Source organism: Oncorhynchus keta, chromosome 36 (genome assembly GCF_023373465.1).
Source record: "Oncorhynchus keta strain PuntledgeMale-10-30-2019 chromosome 36, Oket_V2, whole genome shotgun sequence".
Taxonomy (NCBI): Eukaryota; Metazoa; Chordata; class Actinopteri; order Salmoniformes; family Salmonidae; genus Oncorhynchus; species Oncorhynchus keta.
In genome coordinates, this window is record NC_068456.1 from 23619806 (window position 1) to 23639560 (window position 19755).

General features: G+C 41.3%; 1 protein-coding gene across 3 annotated transcripts; it reads left to right on the forward strand.

Moving 5' to 3' along the window:
• The first annotated feature begins 405 nt into the window (after positions 1-405).
• bcl2l11 (BCL2 like 11) lies at positions 406-18057 on the forward strand. 3 transcript variants are annotated; one of them, XM_035754553.2, is made up of 4 exons: positions 406-1171; positions 2896-3265; positions 5683-5816; positions 15406-18057. In XM_035754553.2, exons 2-4 carry the CDS (start codon positions 2914-2916, stop codon positions 15532-15534), a joined length of 615 nt encoding a protein of 204 aa, XP_035610446.1. In that variant the 5' UTR covers positions 406-1171; positions 2896-2913; the 3' UTR covers positions 15535-18057. The 3 variants fall into 3 exon arrangements, with proteins under 3 accessions (XP_035610446.1, XP_035610447.1, XP_035610448.1); XM_035754554.2 differs by lacking the exon at positions 406-1171 and adding an exon at positions 1213-2336; XM_035754555.2 differs by lacking the exons at positions 406-1171; positions 2896-3265 and adding an exon at positions 1231-2336.
• Positions 18058-19755: the final 1698 nt, after the last annotated feature.

Genomic DNA, 19755 nt, shown 5'->3' on the forward strand with positions numbered 1-19755 from the left:
AGAAAGTTACAATTCTTCCCAATGTTGATTATCTGTAAAACTATTTGGCTGAAATGTATTATCATCTAATGGAGTTTATTTTAATAGAAAGAGACCCTCAGAATTTCTCTGACATTTCTCTGACAACTGAAATGTTCGTAGGTACATTATAGGATCTTGACATGTGAAGTTGCCCCTCTTTGAATTCAGTAGGCTAATGTACTACTACAATATTGTAAACTGCTCACCTACAGAGAGAGAGGGAGAGATTCAAGTTTTATCAAGGTTTATTTGTGACATGCACAAGTACAGTGAAATGCTTAACTTTCCCAATGATACAGTATTCAATATCAAAACAGTAGAACTAGAAAAACACTATAAATAAGAAAGCAATACATATAAAACAGTATATACAGGGTCAGTGTCTGTACCAAATGTACAGTGTGCAGGGATACTGGAGTAGTTGAGGTTGATATGTACATGTAGGCAGGGATTGGGAGAAAGTGACTGGTTGCAGGATACATAATAGTAGTAAATAATAGCAAATAGTAGCAGTGTAAAACAAGGCTGAAAAGTGACTGATAGCAGAAATGTATTCATACTATGGTAATATACTCATGGTAATATCAACATGGCAACAAGAGTAGGTTAACAGTTACCAGGAGCAGGATCAATAGATAGGCTAAATAGAGGGAGAGAATGTTTTTCTAGTCTAAATAGAGGAAGAGAGAGAGAAGGTTTTTCTGGACACTTGAAAGGATGCTTTGAAAGGAGGCTGAGATCCCACCCATTGAAAGAGTAGGCGGGTCAAGAGGCGGAGGATGGCACACAGGCGTCACCCCACTCTTGACACCGACCAGACGTTTCAACTTTTTCTATCAGTTGCGAGTGAGCTGCTACAGCAAGGAAGTATCCTCAGCTGAGATATCCACACCGGAGACAAAAGAGTCGAACGCTTTTCCCTTCCTTCACCCAACCTACATTTTGAAGGATCTGTTTTTACAAGGCGGAACCACTATTCTTTCGATGTTGACATCGCCGTTTTCTGATTAAAACGACACTGTGTGGGCTCTAATCGTTTGCGTTTCGGAGGTGTGAGAAGTTCAAAGGTGGATTTTCAGATATTTTACTGTTATTGACAACTCTTATGTCCCGCTACTAAAGCGGTTTAGGACATGTCCGATTCGTCCAGGTGAGTGCAACATGAACATCAGGATATCGCATATGCATTTACTGTTTTTAAAAAGGCTATAATTTCAGTAGACTAAGAATAGACAATGTAACATAAAATTGCACCGCGGTTCTCCCAACTTTAGACTTCACTCAGTTGTCAAGAAAACCGTGATTCTGAGAAAAAATATCCAAGATAGTTCTCTAAATAACAATTAATGAGGCTATGGTGTCTTGTCTAAATGCATTTACTTTTTAGGCTACCATATCGTGTGTTTTCGTAATGCAACAAAAGTATCTTGTTCCGCTCACACCGCACGCCTCGCCGCGACAGCGCTTTGACATTAATTGGAGAAAGTTCGTACTTGTTTTGATGAAGTCCACCCCGGTGTCTGCACAGCGATTTAGCGTGTGAGAATTATACGATCTTAACCGATGTCAATCGTTCCTGATTATCTTTAGTAGCCTATTATCATCGTTCTAGAAAACATTGAAACACTGAACGCGTTGGACTTGAATTTAATGAAAAATAAAGACCATATTCACATGTTTTTTTTTACAACTGCTGCCTGAGATTTAAACTGCGATATTTTTGTAGGCCTATTGGTCTACTTTATTCTCGGTTACAATGCGATGCATGATATTATATCGCCTATAATACGCCAATAGGTCGTTTTTATTTTGAGGATAGGGATGAAAGGTACCTGTTTGTTTCCCTTTTGTTTTCCACTTTAACCTACCCTCATTCTTCTCAGACGATCCAGCAATAAATTAATCACCTGTTGAAGTTGAACGACAATGGGACTCCTGTTCTCAGGTGATTCGGTGATATATAGGCAAGGGGTCAACATGTATTTCCATTTTCAAGACAAAATAAAAAAAATTAAAAAAGAGAGGCTACTACTGCAACCTGTGGGTGGCGATAATGGACCAGTAGGCTAGCCTATGATTTTGGATGCATTTCATTTAGCTAATCCAATCGCCTGCCAGTCACAAAGGCTCTAATCCAATCAGGTCTGTTTACAACACATGTTCGTAGAGAACTTTTCATAACAAATGTGTGCAGACTCTCCAGCAAGAAACTGCTATATGTGCTTGTACTCTATTGTTCGTTGTCTGACTGTCTGTGCGTTTTGGTTGTCTCTAAAATGCGGCTTTCGATTTAACTTTGAATGTGTTTGATATGAGTAAGTATTTGTGATATAGTAGGCTACTGGAAGTATTATAAAGTCGACAGAGCCTATAGGCATAATAGTGAAAAAGTGTACGCTGCCTGCGGTCCTTCGTGCGCAATTGGGAACCAATTCGAGTATGGAATACAAGTAACGATCAGATTTATTTCGAAAACATGACTATATCTAGATTTTTCATGGGGATCCACAATAGGCTATTCACAACTTTCATTTCGGATTGAAGAAGTTAACTTGGTTTGGAGTTTGAGTTGTGACGCAGTTACTACGGCTTGTAATTTCATGCAAACTGTTTTTCCCTGCTAGAAATGCTGCAATCAGCACTTCTGTACAAACAATGGAGGTACGTGGAGAGGAAGAAATTACGGCCGACTCAAAAACTTAGATAGACTGGACACTGGACTCGATCCTGCGGGATATTTAGCCATGCGCGTTTTGTTTTGTTTTAGATTTTTGATTCCATTAGAGGAAATCTCCAACAAATAATGACAATGCACGGACAAATATATATATACATTTTAAATAGCCTAACTCTGATACTTGATCTATCCTACAGACCACAAAATCGGTCCAAATGGCACAACCACCCTCATTGAGTGAGGGAAAAGCGGAGAGTCGCATCCCGGTGGCGGAGCAGCCTCCGGTGCCGAACCGTCTGACAACCCCCCAGTCCTGCGAAGGGGACCAGCAGTCACGGGGAGGAATAATGATTCCGAATAGTCTGCTTGGTTTCCAGTCGAGGTCGCCGGTGTTCAGAACACTGTCCAGGTCCTCCAGTGGATATTTTTCGTTCGACAGCGATTCTATTCCAAGCTCCCCGCTATTGAAAGATAACAAGTCCACACAGACTCCGAGCCCATCTAGCCAAGTCATTACCCACGCACTGCAGCGCATGTCTCGAGCACTGGAGGCCTGGCGAGATTATGGTAAGGCACGCACGCTTGCTGGTGTCGCAAAAATAAAAAGTGTTACTCAATTCAGAGCGCTGGTTCAAGGCATGGCATGGCGCACATGATAAACTATTTACGCTGCCCTTGTGGCAATCAGAAAGTACACTGTTTGACGACGTCCCCTGACTATTACATTGTACTAAGGACCATTGATTCTGTATCGTATTTATTGATATGGGGGGTGGCGGGCTATTATGCACGGATGCGTCTTGGATTATTGCGCGCTAATTGGTCCTGGTGTTGTTTGTAATGTCTGTAGTTATATTTACTTAAATACCGTAGTCATTACGATATCTGCATGGGTCGAGACTCATGTACAACGTGACGATGAGCCAATAGTTGGATTCAACCTCGGCAGGAAGTTTTTTTAGATCAGTATCTGCACTGCGTTTACTGAGTTGTGTTATAACAAGCCACCAAGGAGTGTGAGTGATAGCAAAACATGCATGCGCATGTGTTTGTTAATAACGGCACCTGTACGTGCACACAGACTAACACTCAACCCCAATAACATTCCCCGACAAAGTGGCCATAGAAGACAAGCAAAAAGAAATACACTGGGACAAACAGGCACTGCTTTTTGCCCCCTTCGTTCATAATATATGTGTTTGAGCAGCCTAATTCACCTGTGTACTTTTATTTGACCACATGTCGTGAGTTGGAGTAGAGGCCACATATAGTGAGTTGGAGTAGAGGCCAGTCAAATAGCCCTCTGTGTCTTTGGTCAACAGCAAACAGGGCTTCCTCCCTGCTCATTCTCCTTAGGAGCCAGCTGATATGAGGGACAGATACATCTCTATCTGTACTGTTTCACACACATCTCTAATCCAAAAGAGACTACTCTTAAAGGAAAACTCCTTTTGGTATTTGTTTTATTACTCCGTAGGAATATTTTGCATGTCAACAATCAAGTTTTCAAGATATATAACTTTCTAAATACAGCCAGTATGATGCGCTCTGCTACCACTACCAACATATATTTTTTGGGGTGGAATTTTCCTTTAATGGGTACACTCTTAGAAAAAAAGGTGCTATCTAGAACCTAAAAGGGTTCTTTGGCTGTCCCCATAGGTTAACCCATTGAAGAACCCATTATGGATCCACGTAGAACCCCTTTGGTTCCAGGTAGAACCCTTTTGGGTTCTATATAGAAGGCTTTCCGCAGAGAGTTCTACTTGGGACCCAAAAAGTTTATCCTATGGGGACAGTCAAAGAACCCGTTTGGAAACAACTTTTCTATCTCTGATGTTGGGAAGCCAATGATTGGGCCCCACTCAAAGCCATTTCTTAAGATAAAGTCTGAAGAGTTTGTTTGTGGAGAATAACATCAATGTTCTCCAGTTGTATTACCACTGCCTGTTATTGCCTGAGGGAGACAGACGCTGGGGAGGAATTGTGTACCTGTTTTATTTACTCAGACTTTCTTTTCTGAATACCAGATATGATTGATCCTAGCACACGTATAGAAAACCACAAATGAGGTGTAATATCTGATAGTCTATGTCAGCTTTCCCCAACTGACAGGTGGTTTTATTTGGGCCACCAAGTTTTGTGAGCAAATAAGAAAAAAAACATGTTTTTTTACATGTATTTTTGTTTTATTGTTGAACATAATGGACTAAAAACACCAGGAAATCTGCTCCAAGTGATTTTAATTTTAGAAATCTGTTCACAAGTATTCCCGCACATAATCGAGAGAAATGTGATCGTATACAAATGTAAGCAAGGTTCGAAATGATTATGTTTTAGTCAAACATTATATCTGTTTGGGCTTCTTGTGGTGAATTTGGCGACTACAAATTATTAGTCATTATTTTTTCCGGACCCCCGAACATCCGCATAAGAAATAATCATCCCGCGGCTGGACCTAGTTGATGATTCTTGCTCTATATATATATATATATATACTGTATCTGTAATATACAGTATGCCTTTGGTGGATTCAATTACATTTAGATGTTGACAACTTTACTTGAGGTTTGTTGACAAATAGCCTTTAAAACACACTCATAAGATTGTCATAAGATAACAAAAGATAATTTCATAACAATAGTCTTACACTCATGGACACTGTGCTATGTGTTATTGTTACGTCTCTCTTATGACAGTGATATAAAGCCATTATGCCAGGCTACTTGCAGTAAAGTGTTTCCATATTAACATATGGTGCAACTGATATTGTAGGGCCCTTGAGGGATATGAGAAATATTAGACATATGGTTCATGACACATGAGTCATAACAAGAGATCCGAACACATTCATAACTAAACCACACTATAGTACATAAACCAAGAGTCATACTGGACTCCTCTTAGTATTGTTGTAGCTTGGTCTTTGTTATTAAGATTGTGTTCCAATGAGTTCTGAGAGCATTTTGTTCTTTGTCCCCCAGACGTGTGGCCCAACCCCCTCCGGCCCTATAGAGCACGCCCGCCACCGACTGCGGCGGACATGCGGCCAGAGATACTCATCGGTCAGGAGCTTCAGCGCATTGGAGATGAGTTTAACAACCTCTTCATACATGGGGTGAGTGTTACACCAGCACTGAGACTTACAGACGGGAGGATCCTAAAAAGAGACCCATATATCCTGATGATATGTAGTTTCTCGGGGGGAAAACAATGAATTAAACAATCACTTTCAGGGAATTGGTAGCTTCAGTTCAAATATCCCTAAGGGAGTTTGTGGCTGTCAACCACTCTCATAGGATACGATACACAGGCACTGCAAAAACAATTCTATCACGATCAAATTAGTTAAATAAAGGTCAAATATAAATCAATGATGGTCACTGCAGTGCATGGGAAAGTTAATCTTCCGATTAGATAGTGTCAATAATTTAAGCGTTTTCGCAGACCTGCTGCCGAAATCATGACAGCATCGTTGAAGAAATTGCGTGTGCAGCTATAAGTTGGTTTCTTTCTCTTGCTACTTTACATTTCTCTTGCTACTTTTCATTTCTGGAGGTTGCATCACCTTATTTACAAACCCTGTCAAGAACTGCACTGGATCTAATGGAGCTGATAAGGTGCTCAGTTCAACATGTGCCATTCTAGATGATTTCTATTTGTCTCCTTGACCTAGCATTCTGTGCTCTCGTTTCTTATGTACTGAGGGCACTCTGGCTTTAGAACATTGCATAAGAATAATGTGTTAACAAAATAATTGTATTTGCATACCTTATTCATTTTCAGTGAGCTCATTATGACATATGCCGTGGAGGGGTGAATATCTTATATTTTTTTACCTTTATTTAACCAGGCAAGTCAGTTAAGAACAAATTCTTATTTTCAATGACGGCCCCTGTTCAGGGGCAGAACGACAGATTTGTACCATGTCAGCTCAGGGGTTTGAACTTGCAACCTTCCGGTTACTAGTCCAACGCTCTAACCACTAGGCTACCCTGTATCAGCTGTTATGGGACCGGCCTAATGTTCAAAAGACACACCCAGCAGGAGGCTGCCTTCAACACCGACATGAAAAGGTTGTGTGGAGAGAGGGAGGGAGGGAGAGCGAGCGAGAGAGAGAGAGAGAGGGTGAGAGAGAGAGCGAGAGGCTACATGAAAAGTGCAATAGCACTAATATAACCGTATTAGTGCAGGTTTTTTGTTAATTTATGTATATCACAAAACTGAGTTTCCAGGAAAATTCTCAGCAACAAAAGAGTGATACAATTAAGATCCAACATCTGCTACAGGACAGGCTCTTTGTAGCTAAAACAATCTCTGTCAGGTGGTGATTCATCTTACCCGGGGTTACCCATTTCCTGGTTAATTTCATAACTCTTTTCAGATCTTACACTTGAACACTAATTATACTCAGAGTTTTGTTGGGTAACTTTTTTGTGGGAATTTTTAGTTTATAGGGAATCTTCTTCCATGCTCCATTCTTGTCACTCTCCTTCTGCGCAGTCTTGAATTGGCTGATATGAAAGACCCATAAAATGTTTTTTAACATTTACGTAATTTAGAAGACACTCTTTCCAGAGCAACTTACAGGAGCAATTAGGGTTCAGTGCTTTACTCAAAGGAACATTGAAAGATGTTTCACCTAGTCGGCTCAAGGATTCGAATCAGCGACATTTCGGTTACTGGTCTAACGCTCTTAGACGCTGGGCTAATTGCTGCCCCACATCTGTTTGAAAGCTGTTGACAGTGCATGTTGCATGCATTCTAGGGAGTTTCAATGTGACAGTGCATGTTGCATGCATTCTAGGGAGTTTCAATGTGACCGTGCATGTTGCATGTATTCCAGGGAGTTTCAATGCGACAGTGCATGTTGCATGCATTCTAGGGAGTTTCAATGTGACAGTGCATGTTGCATGCATTCTAGGGAGTTTCAATGTGACCGTGCATGTTGCATGTATTCCAGGGAGTTTCAATGCGACAGTGCATGTTGCATGCATTCTAGGGAGTTTCAATGTGACAGTGCATGTTGCATGCATTCTAGGGAGTTTCAATGTGACCGTGCATGTTGCATGTATTCCAGGGAGTTTCAATGCGACAGTGCATGTTGCATGCATTCTAGGGAGTTTCAATGTGACCGTGCATGTTGCATGTATTCCAGGGAGTTTCAATGCGACAGTGCATGTTGCATGCATTCTAGGGAGTTTCAATGTGACAGTGCATGTTGCATGCATTCTAGGGAGTTTCAATGTGACAGTGCATGTTGCATGTATTCCAGGGAGTTTCAATGCGACAGTGCATGTTGCATGCATTCTAGGGAGTTTCAATGTGACAGTGCATGTTGCATGCATTCTAGGGAGTTTCAATGTGACAGTGCATGTTGCATGTATTCCAGGGAGTTTCAATGCGACAGTGCATGTTGCATGCATTCTAGGGAGTTTCAATGTGACAGTGCATGTTGCATGCATTCTAGGGAGTTTCAATGTGACCGTGCATGTTGCATGTATTCCAGGGAGTTTCAATGCGACAGTGCATGTTGCATGCATTCTAGGGAGTTTCAATGTGACAGTACATGTTGCATGCATTCTAGGGAGTTTCAATGTGACAGTGCATGTTGCATGCATTCCAGGGAGTTTCAATGTGACAGTGCATGTTGCATGCATTCCAGGGAGTTTCAATGTGACAGTGCATGTTGCATGCATTCTAGGGAGTTTCAATGTGACAGTGCATGTTGCATGCATTCCAGGGAGTTTCAATGTGATAGTGCATGTTGCATGCATTCTAGGGAGTTTCAATGCGACAGTGCATGTTCCATGCATTTTAGGGAGTTTCAATGTGACTGTGCATGGAATTTGTTGAAAACTGTTTTTCTTGCCAGTTCATAACCCCGGGTTGTTCTCGTCATGGACATTTCTATTCTGTTTTCTTTTTATTTTATTTTACCTTTATTTTACTAGGCAAGTCAGTTAAGAACAAATTCTTATATTCAATGACGGCCTAGGAACAGTGGGTTAACTGCCTGTTCAGGGGCAGAATGACAGATTTGTACCTTGTCAGCTCGGGGATTCGAACTTGCACCCTTTCGGTTACTAGTCCAATGCTCTAACCACTATGCTACCCATCACCATCCCCAAGGTACACTGCCCAGTACCCATAAAAGGGGAAGGTTTGTCTGTAAAATCAAATATATAAACTGATGACTGGACTTTGTATTTTCTCACAAACCCCCCCAGAAATATTTACTTCTAATGAGTGCATAAGCATTTCCTATTAATAATGTGTTACTAATGGCGTCTGGGTGTCTGGGGAGAACTAAATATTTACACACCTTTCAACAGGTGAGGCTGTAGAGCAGAACAGGGTTTCTCGCCCTCTCTGTCTGTCTGTCTGTCTGTCTGTCTGTGTGTGTGTGTGTGTGTGTGTGTGTGTGTGTGTGTGTGTGTGTGTGTGTGTGTGGTACATGTAAATAGCTCTCTTGTATAGAGGGAGGTTTATGTATTTTGAGAACAAAAAGCCCAATAAAAAGCAGAACATATTGTGTTCCATGTTCTGGTCTCAGGTGTTTGGTTGCGATCAGGGAGAGGAATTCTGAAAGACTGTCCCATTCTAGAATCTAGAGCTGTCTTGTACTTTTCCCATCTGTCACAATTGTCTATTACATAACTTTCTACAGGTGATTGCATTGTGTGTTACTGGCAAATGCAGGTGTTTCATACAGTTCTATGTATAGATTGTCAACTGCCAATAACTGTCATAATGCTTGTATCTGGATGAGCTCTAGTACTTCCTAGCTAGTGACTATAAAGTGAGTCATTTCATTGTTGACAAATTGTTTGTGTGTTTTCAGGTGTCACGTAAGGTGAATCAAAAAACCTCCTGCACACTTTGTTTACTGACACATCAGGTATGTGTCATCTGTGACACTTCCCTGTCCTTCCTTCTGATTGGCTCTATGGCCTCTGGCCACCCACAGAACTGACCAGTGACCTGCATTACTCTAGCGATGTCCAGGTTTTGTTTTGCCACACACACACACACACACACACCATTCCTTCTCTGCCTAATAGCCATCATGGAAAATACTCTTAGGGCTGTCTGAGTGTGTGCTCAAGGTCAAAGAGGCCAAGCCCGGGGGTTTGAGACTGACAGGAGGAAGGGTCAGGTTACAATGACGGGGCAGTGGAGCTGGTTAGTGAGTGATTGGTTGTGTTGCAGAATTGCAGGTCTACGTGACTGCCCTGTGGTTAAGGCTCTCAGGGAGCCAACTGTGGGCTCTAATTATCCACTGGTCTGCCTTTACAGGCCTCACTCACCCAGCGCCATGGAGACGCGCTCCAACGGGTGTCATGCTTGTGTGAGGCGCTGGAAAGAACTTCTGAGTGGAGCTGATCCACTGTTGAGTCTTTGAGTGTGTTGTGGGTTTGGGTGTCTCCATACTCCCTTTCTCTGGTTCTGTGATGATTGCGTAGGTGTTTAGTGGTTGCATCGCTGTGAAGTTAGCTTTTCATGTGTAGGTCCTCTGTCCTATGGGCTGATATAGGAGGCTTTTAATTCAGGGCACTCCTCCTGCTAGAGGTACACAAATCATTTGTTTTCTTTCAAACATTTTGAGCGTTTAATTGAGCCTTTCCAGAGTGCCAGATGGACAGGGTTTGTACTTTTTGAGCGATTCTATTGCACCAGGCCAGCTCAATCAAGCGCAGCTAAAGTATTTGATAGAATCCCAAGTATTATTAGAGCCAAGGCCTGGTGAGACGTCTCTCCAGTGGTGAATATGGCAGATGGTAGTGTGAGACGTCTCTCCAGTGGTGAATATGGCAGATGGTAGTGTGAGACGTCTCTCCAGTGGTGAATATGGCAGATGGTAGTGTGAGACGTCTCTCCAGTGGTGAATATGGCAGATGGTAGTGTGAGACGTCTCTCCAGTGGTGAATATGGCAGATGGTAGTGTGAGACGTCTCTCCAGTGGTGAATATGGCAGATGGTAGTGTGAGACGTCTCTCCAGTGGTGAATATGGCAGATGGTAGTGTGAGACGTCTCTCCAGTGGTGAATATGGCAGATGGTAGTGTGAGACGTCTCTCCAGTGGTGAATATGGCAGATGGTAGTGTGAGACGTCTCTCCAGTGGTGAATATGGCAGATGGTAGTGTGAGACCCAAAAGGACAAGCGCCCTGCTAATGCAAAGCAGATGTCTGGCCACAGAAACATGTTGTTATTCTAAGATAACTAACGTCTGTATTTTGCCATTATCTGAGCATTCACATGGCAGCTCACGTCTTTGTGGAGTTTCTATTTTATTTTTAAATTGGGTTTGTTCCTCAAAGGGATTTTCAGTAGGAAGCAGCAAATAAGCACCCTCTTATTTGTGACGCAATGTTATTTTGTCTTGAAGAATGTCTTGAAGAATGAGGGAGAGAGAAGTTTGTCTGTTTTTAAAAACTATTTTAAGCATCTGCGTAATTACTTGTTTTAATCAAATAAAAACACAGTCGATGAGTATCAGTGACAACTTTGTTTTTCCTCAGGCAGCAATTGCAGGCAGACATCTGCGAACGTATTAGCGAGTCACTTTAATTGCACGTCTTCTACTTCAAATTGTGGCTGCTCTCCCGGTTTGGTCAAATTGTGGCTGCTCTCCCGGTTTGGTCAAATTGTGGCTGCTCTCCCGGTTTGGTCAAATTGTGGCTGCTCTCCCGGTTTGGTCAAATTGTGGCTGCTCTCCCGGTTTGGTCAAATTGTTTTTCAGTGTTCTTCTGGCCTTGTAAGTTTTTGTTTTGCTTGCATGTGGTGTTGCAGATTTCTCTCACACCAGATCAATTGTCAAGAGAGAGATTAGTCAGTCAGTAGGTACCTGAATATCACACAGTTTGGGAACAGAAACAGCTGAATACTCAGGCCCAGATCCATTAGATTTAAAAGTGTTAACGTTTTGTAATATTGTACCAATTAGCTGGTTATGGGTGAAACTGTCAGTATTCAGTGAATTTGGGTATTAACGTCATCACTGCCAAAACATGAAAGCTACATTGATCCCATATTTAAGTTGATCCACCTCCCCTCCTTCAGTCAGTTTTACACAACTAATAACAAATTACTAAAGGTGTCATTCACCTATTGATTTGCATTACACCAGCCTCTCGTGTTGCATGCCTCAGGGTGTGAAGTGGCATGTGATTACATACTGTGTGTACTAGTTATATAATGCAATACAAAATGCAACATTGAGTCACGATAATATAATACCCACCAGAGAGGTTTTACCCTCAAACTCAATGGCCAAATATCTGGATCAAGTCTATGTGTTTACCCTGTGTTGAAACCACTGCCTGGAACGGTTTAATTAGTCAAGCTTACAGTAAGTACATATATCTTTCCTCTTTCTCATTCTATTATAATTTCAGTAAAGCAAAGTACTGAGTAAAGGGTCTGAATACTTACAGTTGAAGTCGGAAGTTTACATACACTTAAGTTGGTCATTAAAACTTGTTTTTCAACTACTCCACAAATTTCTTGTTAACAAACAATACTTTTGACAAGTCGGATAGGACATCTACTTTGTGCATGACACAAGTCATTTTTCCAACAATTGTTTACAGACCGATTATTTCACTTATAATTCACTGTATCACAATTCCAGTGGGTCAGAAGTTTACATACACTAAGTTGACTGTGCCTTTAAACAGCTTGGAAAATTCCAGAAAATTATGTCATTGCTTTAGAAGCTTCTGATAGACTAATTGACCTAATTTGAGTCAATTGGAGGTGTACCTGTGGATGTATTTCAAGGCCTACCTTCAAACGCAGTGCCTCTTTGCTTGACATCATGGGAAAATCAAAAGAAATCAGCCAACACCATCAGACCACGCAGCCGTCATACCACTCAGGAAGGAGACGCGTTCTGTCTCTTAGAGATGAACATACTGGTGCGAAAAATGCAAATCAATCCCAGAACGACAGCAAAGGACCCCGTGAAGATGCTGGAGAAAACCGGTACAAATGTATCTATATCCACAGTAAAACGAGTCCTATATCGACATAACCTGAAAGGCCGCTCAGCAAGGAAGAAGCCACTGCTCCAAAACTGCCATACTACTATACTAAAAAGTGCACATGGGGACAAATATGGTACTTTTTGGAGAAATGTCCTCTCTTCTGGTCTGATGAAACAAAAATAGAACTATTTGGCCATAATGACCATTGTTATGTTTGGAGGGAAAAGGGGGAGGCTTGCAAGCCGAAGATCACCATCCCAAGCATGAAGCCCGGGGGTGGCAGCATCATGTTGTGGGGGTTCTTTGCTGCAGAAGGGACTGGTGCACTTCACAAAATAGATGGCGTCATGACGAAGGAAAATTATGTGGCTATATTGAAGCAACATCTCAAGACCTCAGTCAGGAAGTAAAAGCTTGGTCGCAAATGGGTCTTCCAAATGGACAATGACCTCAAGCATACTTCCAAAGTTGTGTCAAAATGGCTTAAGGTCAACAAAGTCAAGGTATTGGAGTGGCCATCACAAAGCTCTGACCTCAATCCTATAGAAAGGAGGAATGGGCCAAAATTCACCCAACTTATTGTGGGAAGCTTGTGGAAGGCTACCCGAAATGTTTGACCCAAGTTAAACTATTTAAAGGCAATGCTACCAAATACTAATGGAGTGTATGTTAACTTCTGACCCACTGGGAATGTGATGAAAGAAATAAAAGCTGAAATGAATCATTCTCTCTACTATTATTCTGATATTTCACATTCTTAAAATAAAGTGGTGATCCTAACTGACCTTAAGACAGGGAATTTTTCCTCAGATTAAATGTCAGGAATTGTGAAAAAGTGAGTTTAAATGTATTTGGCTAAGGTGTATGTAAACTTCCGACTTCAACTGTATGTAAAAAGAAAAGGTATTTCAGTTTTTTTGTATTTTTATAAATGTGCAAAAATGTGTTTTTTAAAAATGTTTTTGCTTTGTCATTATGGGGAACTGTGTGTAGATTGATGAGGGAAAAATACTTTCATCAATGTTAGAATAAGGCTGTAATGTAACAAAATGTGGATAAAGTGAAGGGGTCTGAATACTTTCCAAATGCACTGTATGTTCTAATCAAACAACCTTTCAACAGCGTGTTTTAAGTTCTTGTTAAATCTTTCAGATCAATCATTTATATCGAGCTAAACCATCGATCTGCCATTTCTTTCATGAACTCCTCATTTTTGGCCCGAAGGTGAATGGGGTCTTGCAAGGTTCCCAGTTCTGCTCTGTCTTTCTTACCGAAGGGTTAATGCACTTCCATTTAACTCCACTTCCTCATCACCTGTTTCCTCAGACACTGTTCACAGTCACTCCAGGCTTTTGTGGTTCTTGGCATGACTCATTTCAGCTAAAACAAAGCGTTGATATCCCCCTTGCATTAGTTCCTAAATGTCAGCACTGTATGGCTCCCTGCCCAGCTGCTCTGAATCCACACACATGCAGTGATTCACTAATGGAGCGATACCCCAGTCATATTCAGCACAGTTCCTGTCAGAAACATAGTTTCTGATAAAAGTCTAACTCAGACTTGGTGTTTCCTCAGTCCCCTCTGCCAAAGAGGCCACAGTGGAAATTACCAACGTTTATTGCAAGAGCCCTGCCAAACTAGTGACCGCAGGCCAACGTGACGGCCGGGCCAAGACAGCCACCTGTTTTCATCTCCCCTTTGCCATGTCTGCAGAGGTAATTGTCTCTGAGGAGGGAGTAGTCCACTCATCCACCATTATCAGGACCCTATGACCTTGTCAAGTCACTGCTAAAGACCTAATAGAATGGCTCAATCTCTTCCCTAATCTCTCCATTCATCTCACAGTAAAAATGTCCCTATTTATGTGTAGGTCATCAAGTACCTCTTCCATCTGAAGCTGAAGTAGCTGACCTAATAGAATGGCTTTTATGACCGTGCTGCTGCCCTGTTTTTCTCATTAAGAAGTATGACTCATGTTGTAAACCTGGTATGTTCGTGTGTGATGGTTCAGTTCAGCCCAAGGCTCTAGTGTGGTAGTTTGCAGGGCCTCTGCCCAACACAGCAATGTTGACTCAAAGAGCAGAACATCAACCCTCATATTGAAAGGGTAAATACTTTTACCTTGGTTGCTCATTTAATGCTCAATTGTGCTTATATAATTCAATACTGTGTACACATAATTAACAAACACACATACTGTACACAAGCGCATCCTGGCAGTTTCACAGGAGCAAACACATGTAAGAACGTTTCATTTGATTGCCTGGGCCTCTGGTCTTAAGTGTGGAGTTAACCCACTGATCCTAACACCCGGAGAGGGAGCAGGGGTTTGGGGTGAGGTGGGGCAGGATGTTGAGTTGTGTTGGTCTGCTTCCTCTGTTTGTTAGGGTTGCATGTGTGTCATGAAAGGGCTGGCACACTGACCACAGTTGAGCTCAGCCGTGTCCAGTATTATCAGCAAACCTCAGCTGTCTGTCTTCTATACACAGCAGGGGTCTTTATGGTGGTCAGCCAAGACCCCCATGGGTTCACTGAGGAAAAATCTGTTTATTAGTGCAATTTGTTTGAATCATATGTCTGGATTAAAGGTGAGTGGCGCTATTACGCTGTGTGTTGTGGCAATAATGTTGAATGCTCTGTTTGTGTAGTATCTTTCGTGGTTATACTGTATGTACAAGAGGATGTAACACGGCTCCTTTCTCTGTGTCCTCCACAGCGCCTTGCAGGCAGAAACGGTCAGGTTGCCCAGGGAAACCTGCAGCAGATGCACCAAGAGCCCGCCTTCCTACTGTGGATGGGTCTTCTGATTGGACGACTATTACAGATAATCCTGCGGAGAAGATGATTGACAGACAGAAGCCCCAATCCCATCCTCTGGAGCACCCAGCAGGCACATACTGTAGAACCTGGGAGAATTCTGTTAAAGACCCTATACATATATGAATATGTAAAATTGTCACATTTTCAGAATGGACTCTCCTTCATATGTGAACCTTTACAACTTTGTCTTGATGGTTTTTGACCTTGAATGGCCTCAGGATTCCCTGGTCCAGCATAAATTGGGACAGGGAATCTGTAATGCTTTGGGAATCATTTCTTTGGAAATTCAACAACACCTGGAATTTTGCACCTATGTTTCCTGCACGGATCTGGAAAGCTGAGCCTAATCAAAGAACCAAAGATGGAGTGTCCCATCGCGGAGCGCTCACAGGGATAACGTTGTGTGGATAAGGCTTTGTGGAGGTTACATGTACCTTGTACAGCTTCTCCTTTTCTTTACTGCGCTGTTTTCTTTCTTTGTGTTTGTTTGTTTCTATGTGTTTGTGAGTTTACCCATGGTCAGATGTGTAGAGTCTGCGCTGTGTCTGTTCCTCCTGGTCCTCATGGCAACTCACTGTTTCCCTCCCAAAACTAACCTGCAATTCTCCTTTGATGCAGTCGGTTCCATTGCCGGTTCCATGGACCCAGATGAAGTCTGTTTAATGGAGAGTCTCCATTGAAAGTGTTTTTAAGTCCAGTAGTTTTAGACAATGATTCAGTGTGCACTCCAATAGTCTTTATATGAACCCTTTAGGTATTAACCTCGAGCAATAACTGAAGACGCCATTTAAAAAAAATGTATTTCCTTTCCAAACATATTCAGTATTAAGAGCAATAGCATGGATGTTAGTAGTCATTGAGAGAACAGAAGAAAAAAACATTTGAAAGCAACTACAATGCCTATAAGAATGAGATATATTGAAATCAAAGTAGATCTACATGAATTAGGGCAAACAATGTAACTTCTTGAAACAACGTATTTTACTGTTGTCTCATTTGTTTCCGCCCGCCCTTATCAGCTGTCAAACATCATTCCTGTTATCATTTAGCCTCTGGCTCGGACCTGCTGTTGTCAGTGCTTTGTTAGCCCAGCTGACACTCCTGTTGGCCCAGACAAGTCTAGTGCAGTGTTGCTAGGTCATTAAAAGCTCATAGAAGCTTTGCTGGAAGAGAACCAAACTCTGAGCTGACATTAGTCAGAGGAACAGGCATAGAGAGACAGTGGATTCAACACAGGTTTGAATGGGTGGGATCAATCACAATGCTTGAGAACTTAGATGGATAGACAGTGAGAAAAAACACCAAATGTTCTTTACAAAATTCTTGAAAAATTTTTGTATTTCTGAACTGTGGTAGAATGATTTTAAGAAAGTGAAGTAGGGTTACTTTGGATGTTAAATGTTACCACATTCTGCATCATGGGTTTTACATTGTGTCTGTCCCCAAATGTGACCCAAAGATTGATTATACTGTCATTTTGCTGGTTGGTTCCTATTGTAAAGTACAGTATTGGTGTGGTTCAGACCAACTACCTTGGTCACCCTTTTGATTCCAATGGCTCCTATCTGTCAGTCTGTTGGTATTTGATGTGAAAACCTATTCCACACCCACAGTTCAATACACATTATCCAGGAAATTGCATGTTGACAGTATAACATGTGATGATGAAAGCCTATTTTTAAAATAGCATAGTACTTACAGCTCATTCAAGGTTTTATGTGCCAAAAATCTGCCTTTTACATTTATTTAACAAAATAAATGTTTTGCTGACCATGTAGATGAAATGTAAGGTTGATGGTAATTGTTTGATGACATTTCTGCAAACCCAATTTTGAGAAGTGCATGATGTTTCATTCTGTCATGTTTGTCTTGGTACCAACATTTTACTGCTCTGCCATGTTTTATATCTTGTATGACTGTATATTTTTTGGTGTTGCCAAATGAAACCAAAAACCTCATTTCAAAGTACTGTATCTCAGAAGGGTGTATGTAGTTGTGTCTAGAGATGCTTTCCAAGAGAACAACTGAAAGCTCAACTGTCACCTTCTGAAACTGATATGGAAACTTCTCCGACAGTCAGCCAATGGTTCCATGTACTCTAGATATATATGTGTTGAGTGAAGGCATGGTCCATACTGTCCATCCATCTTAATATGGGTAGAAACCATAAATAGGAATAGCATTTTCCCCAGACACATCAAAATTCCCACGTTGGATCCATACATTTTCACCAGTGTCATCTTGGTGGAGGAAGTGCAGGTTTGTACCTCTTGCACAATGATTACTGTACCCAGAATTCAGTCTGTTCAGGACCCTTTTGCACTCTGCGCAGACAGAAATTGATCTGACTCACAGGACCCAGTACATTTGTAGCAAAATGTCATTGTTATTTTTTATATTTTCTAATTTGCACTGAAAGATTGCAATGTTGTGATTTCAATTGTGCAATACTGCTGTGCCTGTAAAAAGCCTTTTTTCATCTTTAAAAAAATCTGGAATTTTCTTTCATTGTTGATTAAACCACATCATTTTTCATGAAAATCAATAAGCCACTGTCCTTGTTCTATAACTATAACCACACATATTGCAGTCAAAATGAGTTAGTCACACTTTCTTTGAATTGCCTGTGACTATCTTTTTTACGCAAACTGTCCTTTTTACATACAGTTAAAGTCGGACGTATACATACACCTCAGCCAAATACATTTAAACTCACTTTTTCACAATTCCTGACATTTAATCCTAGTAAAAAGCTTTTACTTCTTTCATCACATTCCCAGTGGTCAGAAGTTTACATACACTCAATTAGTATTTGGTAGCATTGCCTTTAAATTGTTTAACTTGGGTCAAACGTTTCGAGTAGCCTTCCACAAGCTTCCCACACTAAGTTGGGTGAATTTTGACCTATTCCTCCGGACAGAGCTAGTATAACTGAGTCAGGTTTGTAGGCCTCCTTGCTCGCACACGCTTTTTCAGTTCTGCCCACAAATTTTCTATAGGATTGAGGTCAGGGCTTTGTGATCCAATACCTTGACTTTGTTGTACTTAAGCCCCATTTGTGACCAAGCTTTAACTTCCTGACTGATGTTTCTTCAATATATCCATGTAATTTTCCATCCAAATAATTTTCCAGCCTCATGATGCCATCTATTTTGTGAAGTGCACCAGTCCCTCCTGCAGCAAAGCACCTCCACAACATAATGCTGCCACCCCCGTGCTTCACGGTTGGGATTGTGTTTTTCGGCTTGCAAGCCTCCCCCTTTTCCCTCCAAACATAATGGTCATTATGGCCAAACAATTCTATTTTTGTTTCATCAGACCAGAGGACATTTCTCCAAAAAGTACGATCTTTGTCCCCATGTGCATTTGTAAACCGTAGTCTTGACTTTTTTTATGCCGGTTTTGGAGCAGTGGCTTCTTCCTTGCTGAGTGGCCTTTCAGGTTGTGCCCATATAGGACTCGTTTTACTGTGGATATAGATACTGTTGTACCTATTTCCTCCAGCATCTTCACAAGGTCCTTTGCTGTTGTTCTGGGATTGATTTTTCACTTTTCTCACCAAAGTACGTTCATCTCTAGGAGACAGAACGCGTCTCCTTCCTGAGCGGTATGACGGCTGTGTGGTCCCATGGTGTTAATACTTGCGTACTATCGTTTGTACAGATGAACATGGTACCTTCAAGGGTTTGGAAATTGCTCCCAAGGATGAACCAGACTTGTGGAGGTCTGCAATTATTTTTCTGAGGTCTTAGCTGATTTCTTTTGATTTTCCCATGATGTTAACCAGAAGGGGGTTAGGGTTCCCATTTCCCACGTTCAGCTGGAAGGTGGCGCATGGAACGCAAAAATATTTCCGAGTCCAATGGCTCAAATGAAAGATAAACACCTTGTTTATCTACCCAGCAAGTCAGATTTCTAAAATGTTTTACGGCGAAAACATAGCACATATTTATGTCAAACCACCACCGAAGACACAGCTAATTTGCATAGCCAAGTTGAAAAAAATATGCAATCAACAAACGCAGGATTAAAAGAAAAATAATTTCACTAACCTTTTGAAATCTTCATCAGATGACAGTAATATAACATGTTACACAGTACATTTGTTTTTTTCAATAATATGCTATATATATCCATAAATCTCTGTTTACAATAATGCATCGTTCAAAAAATGCTACTCAAATGTCCTGAGAAATGACGATAGCTCCGGCAGATAACGTCAGCTAACAAGGAATATACATCATAA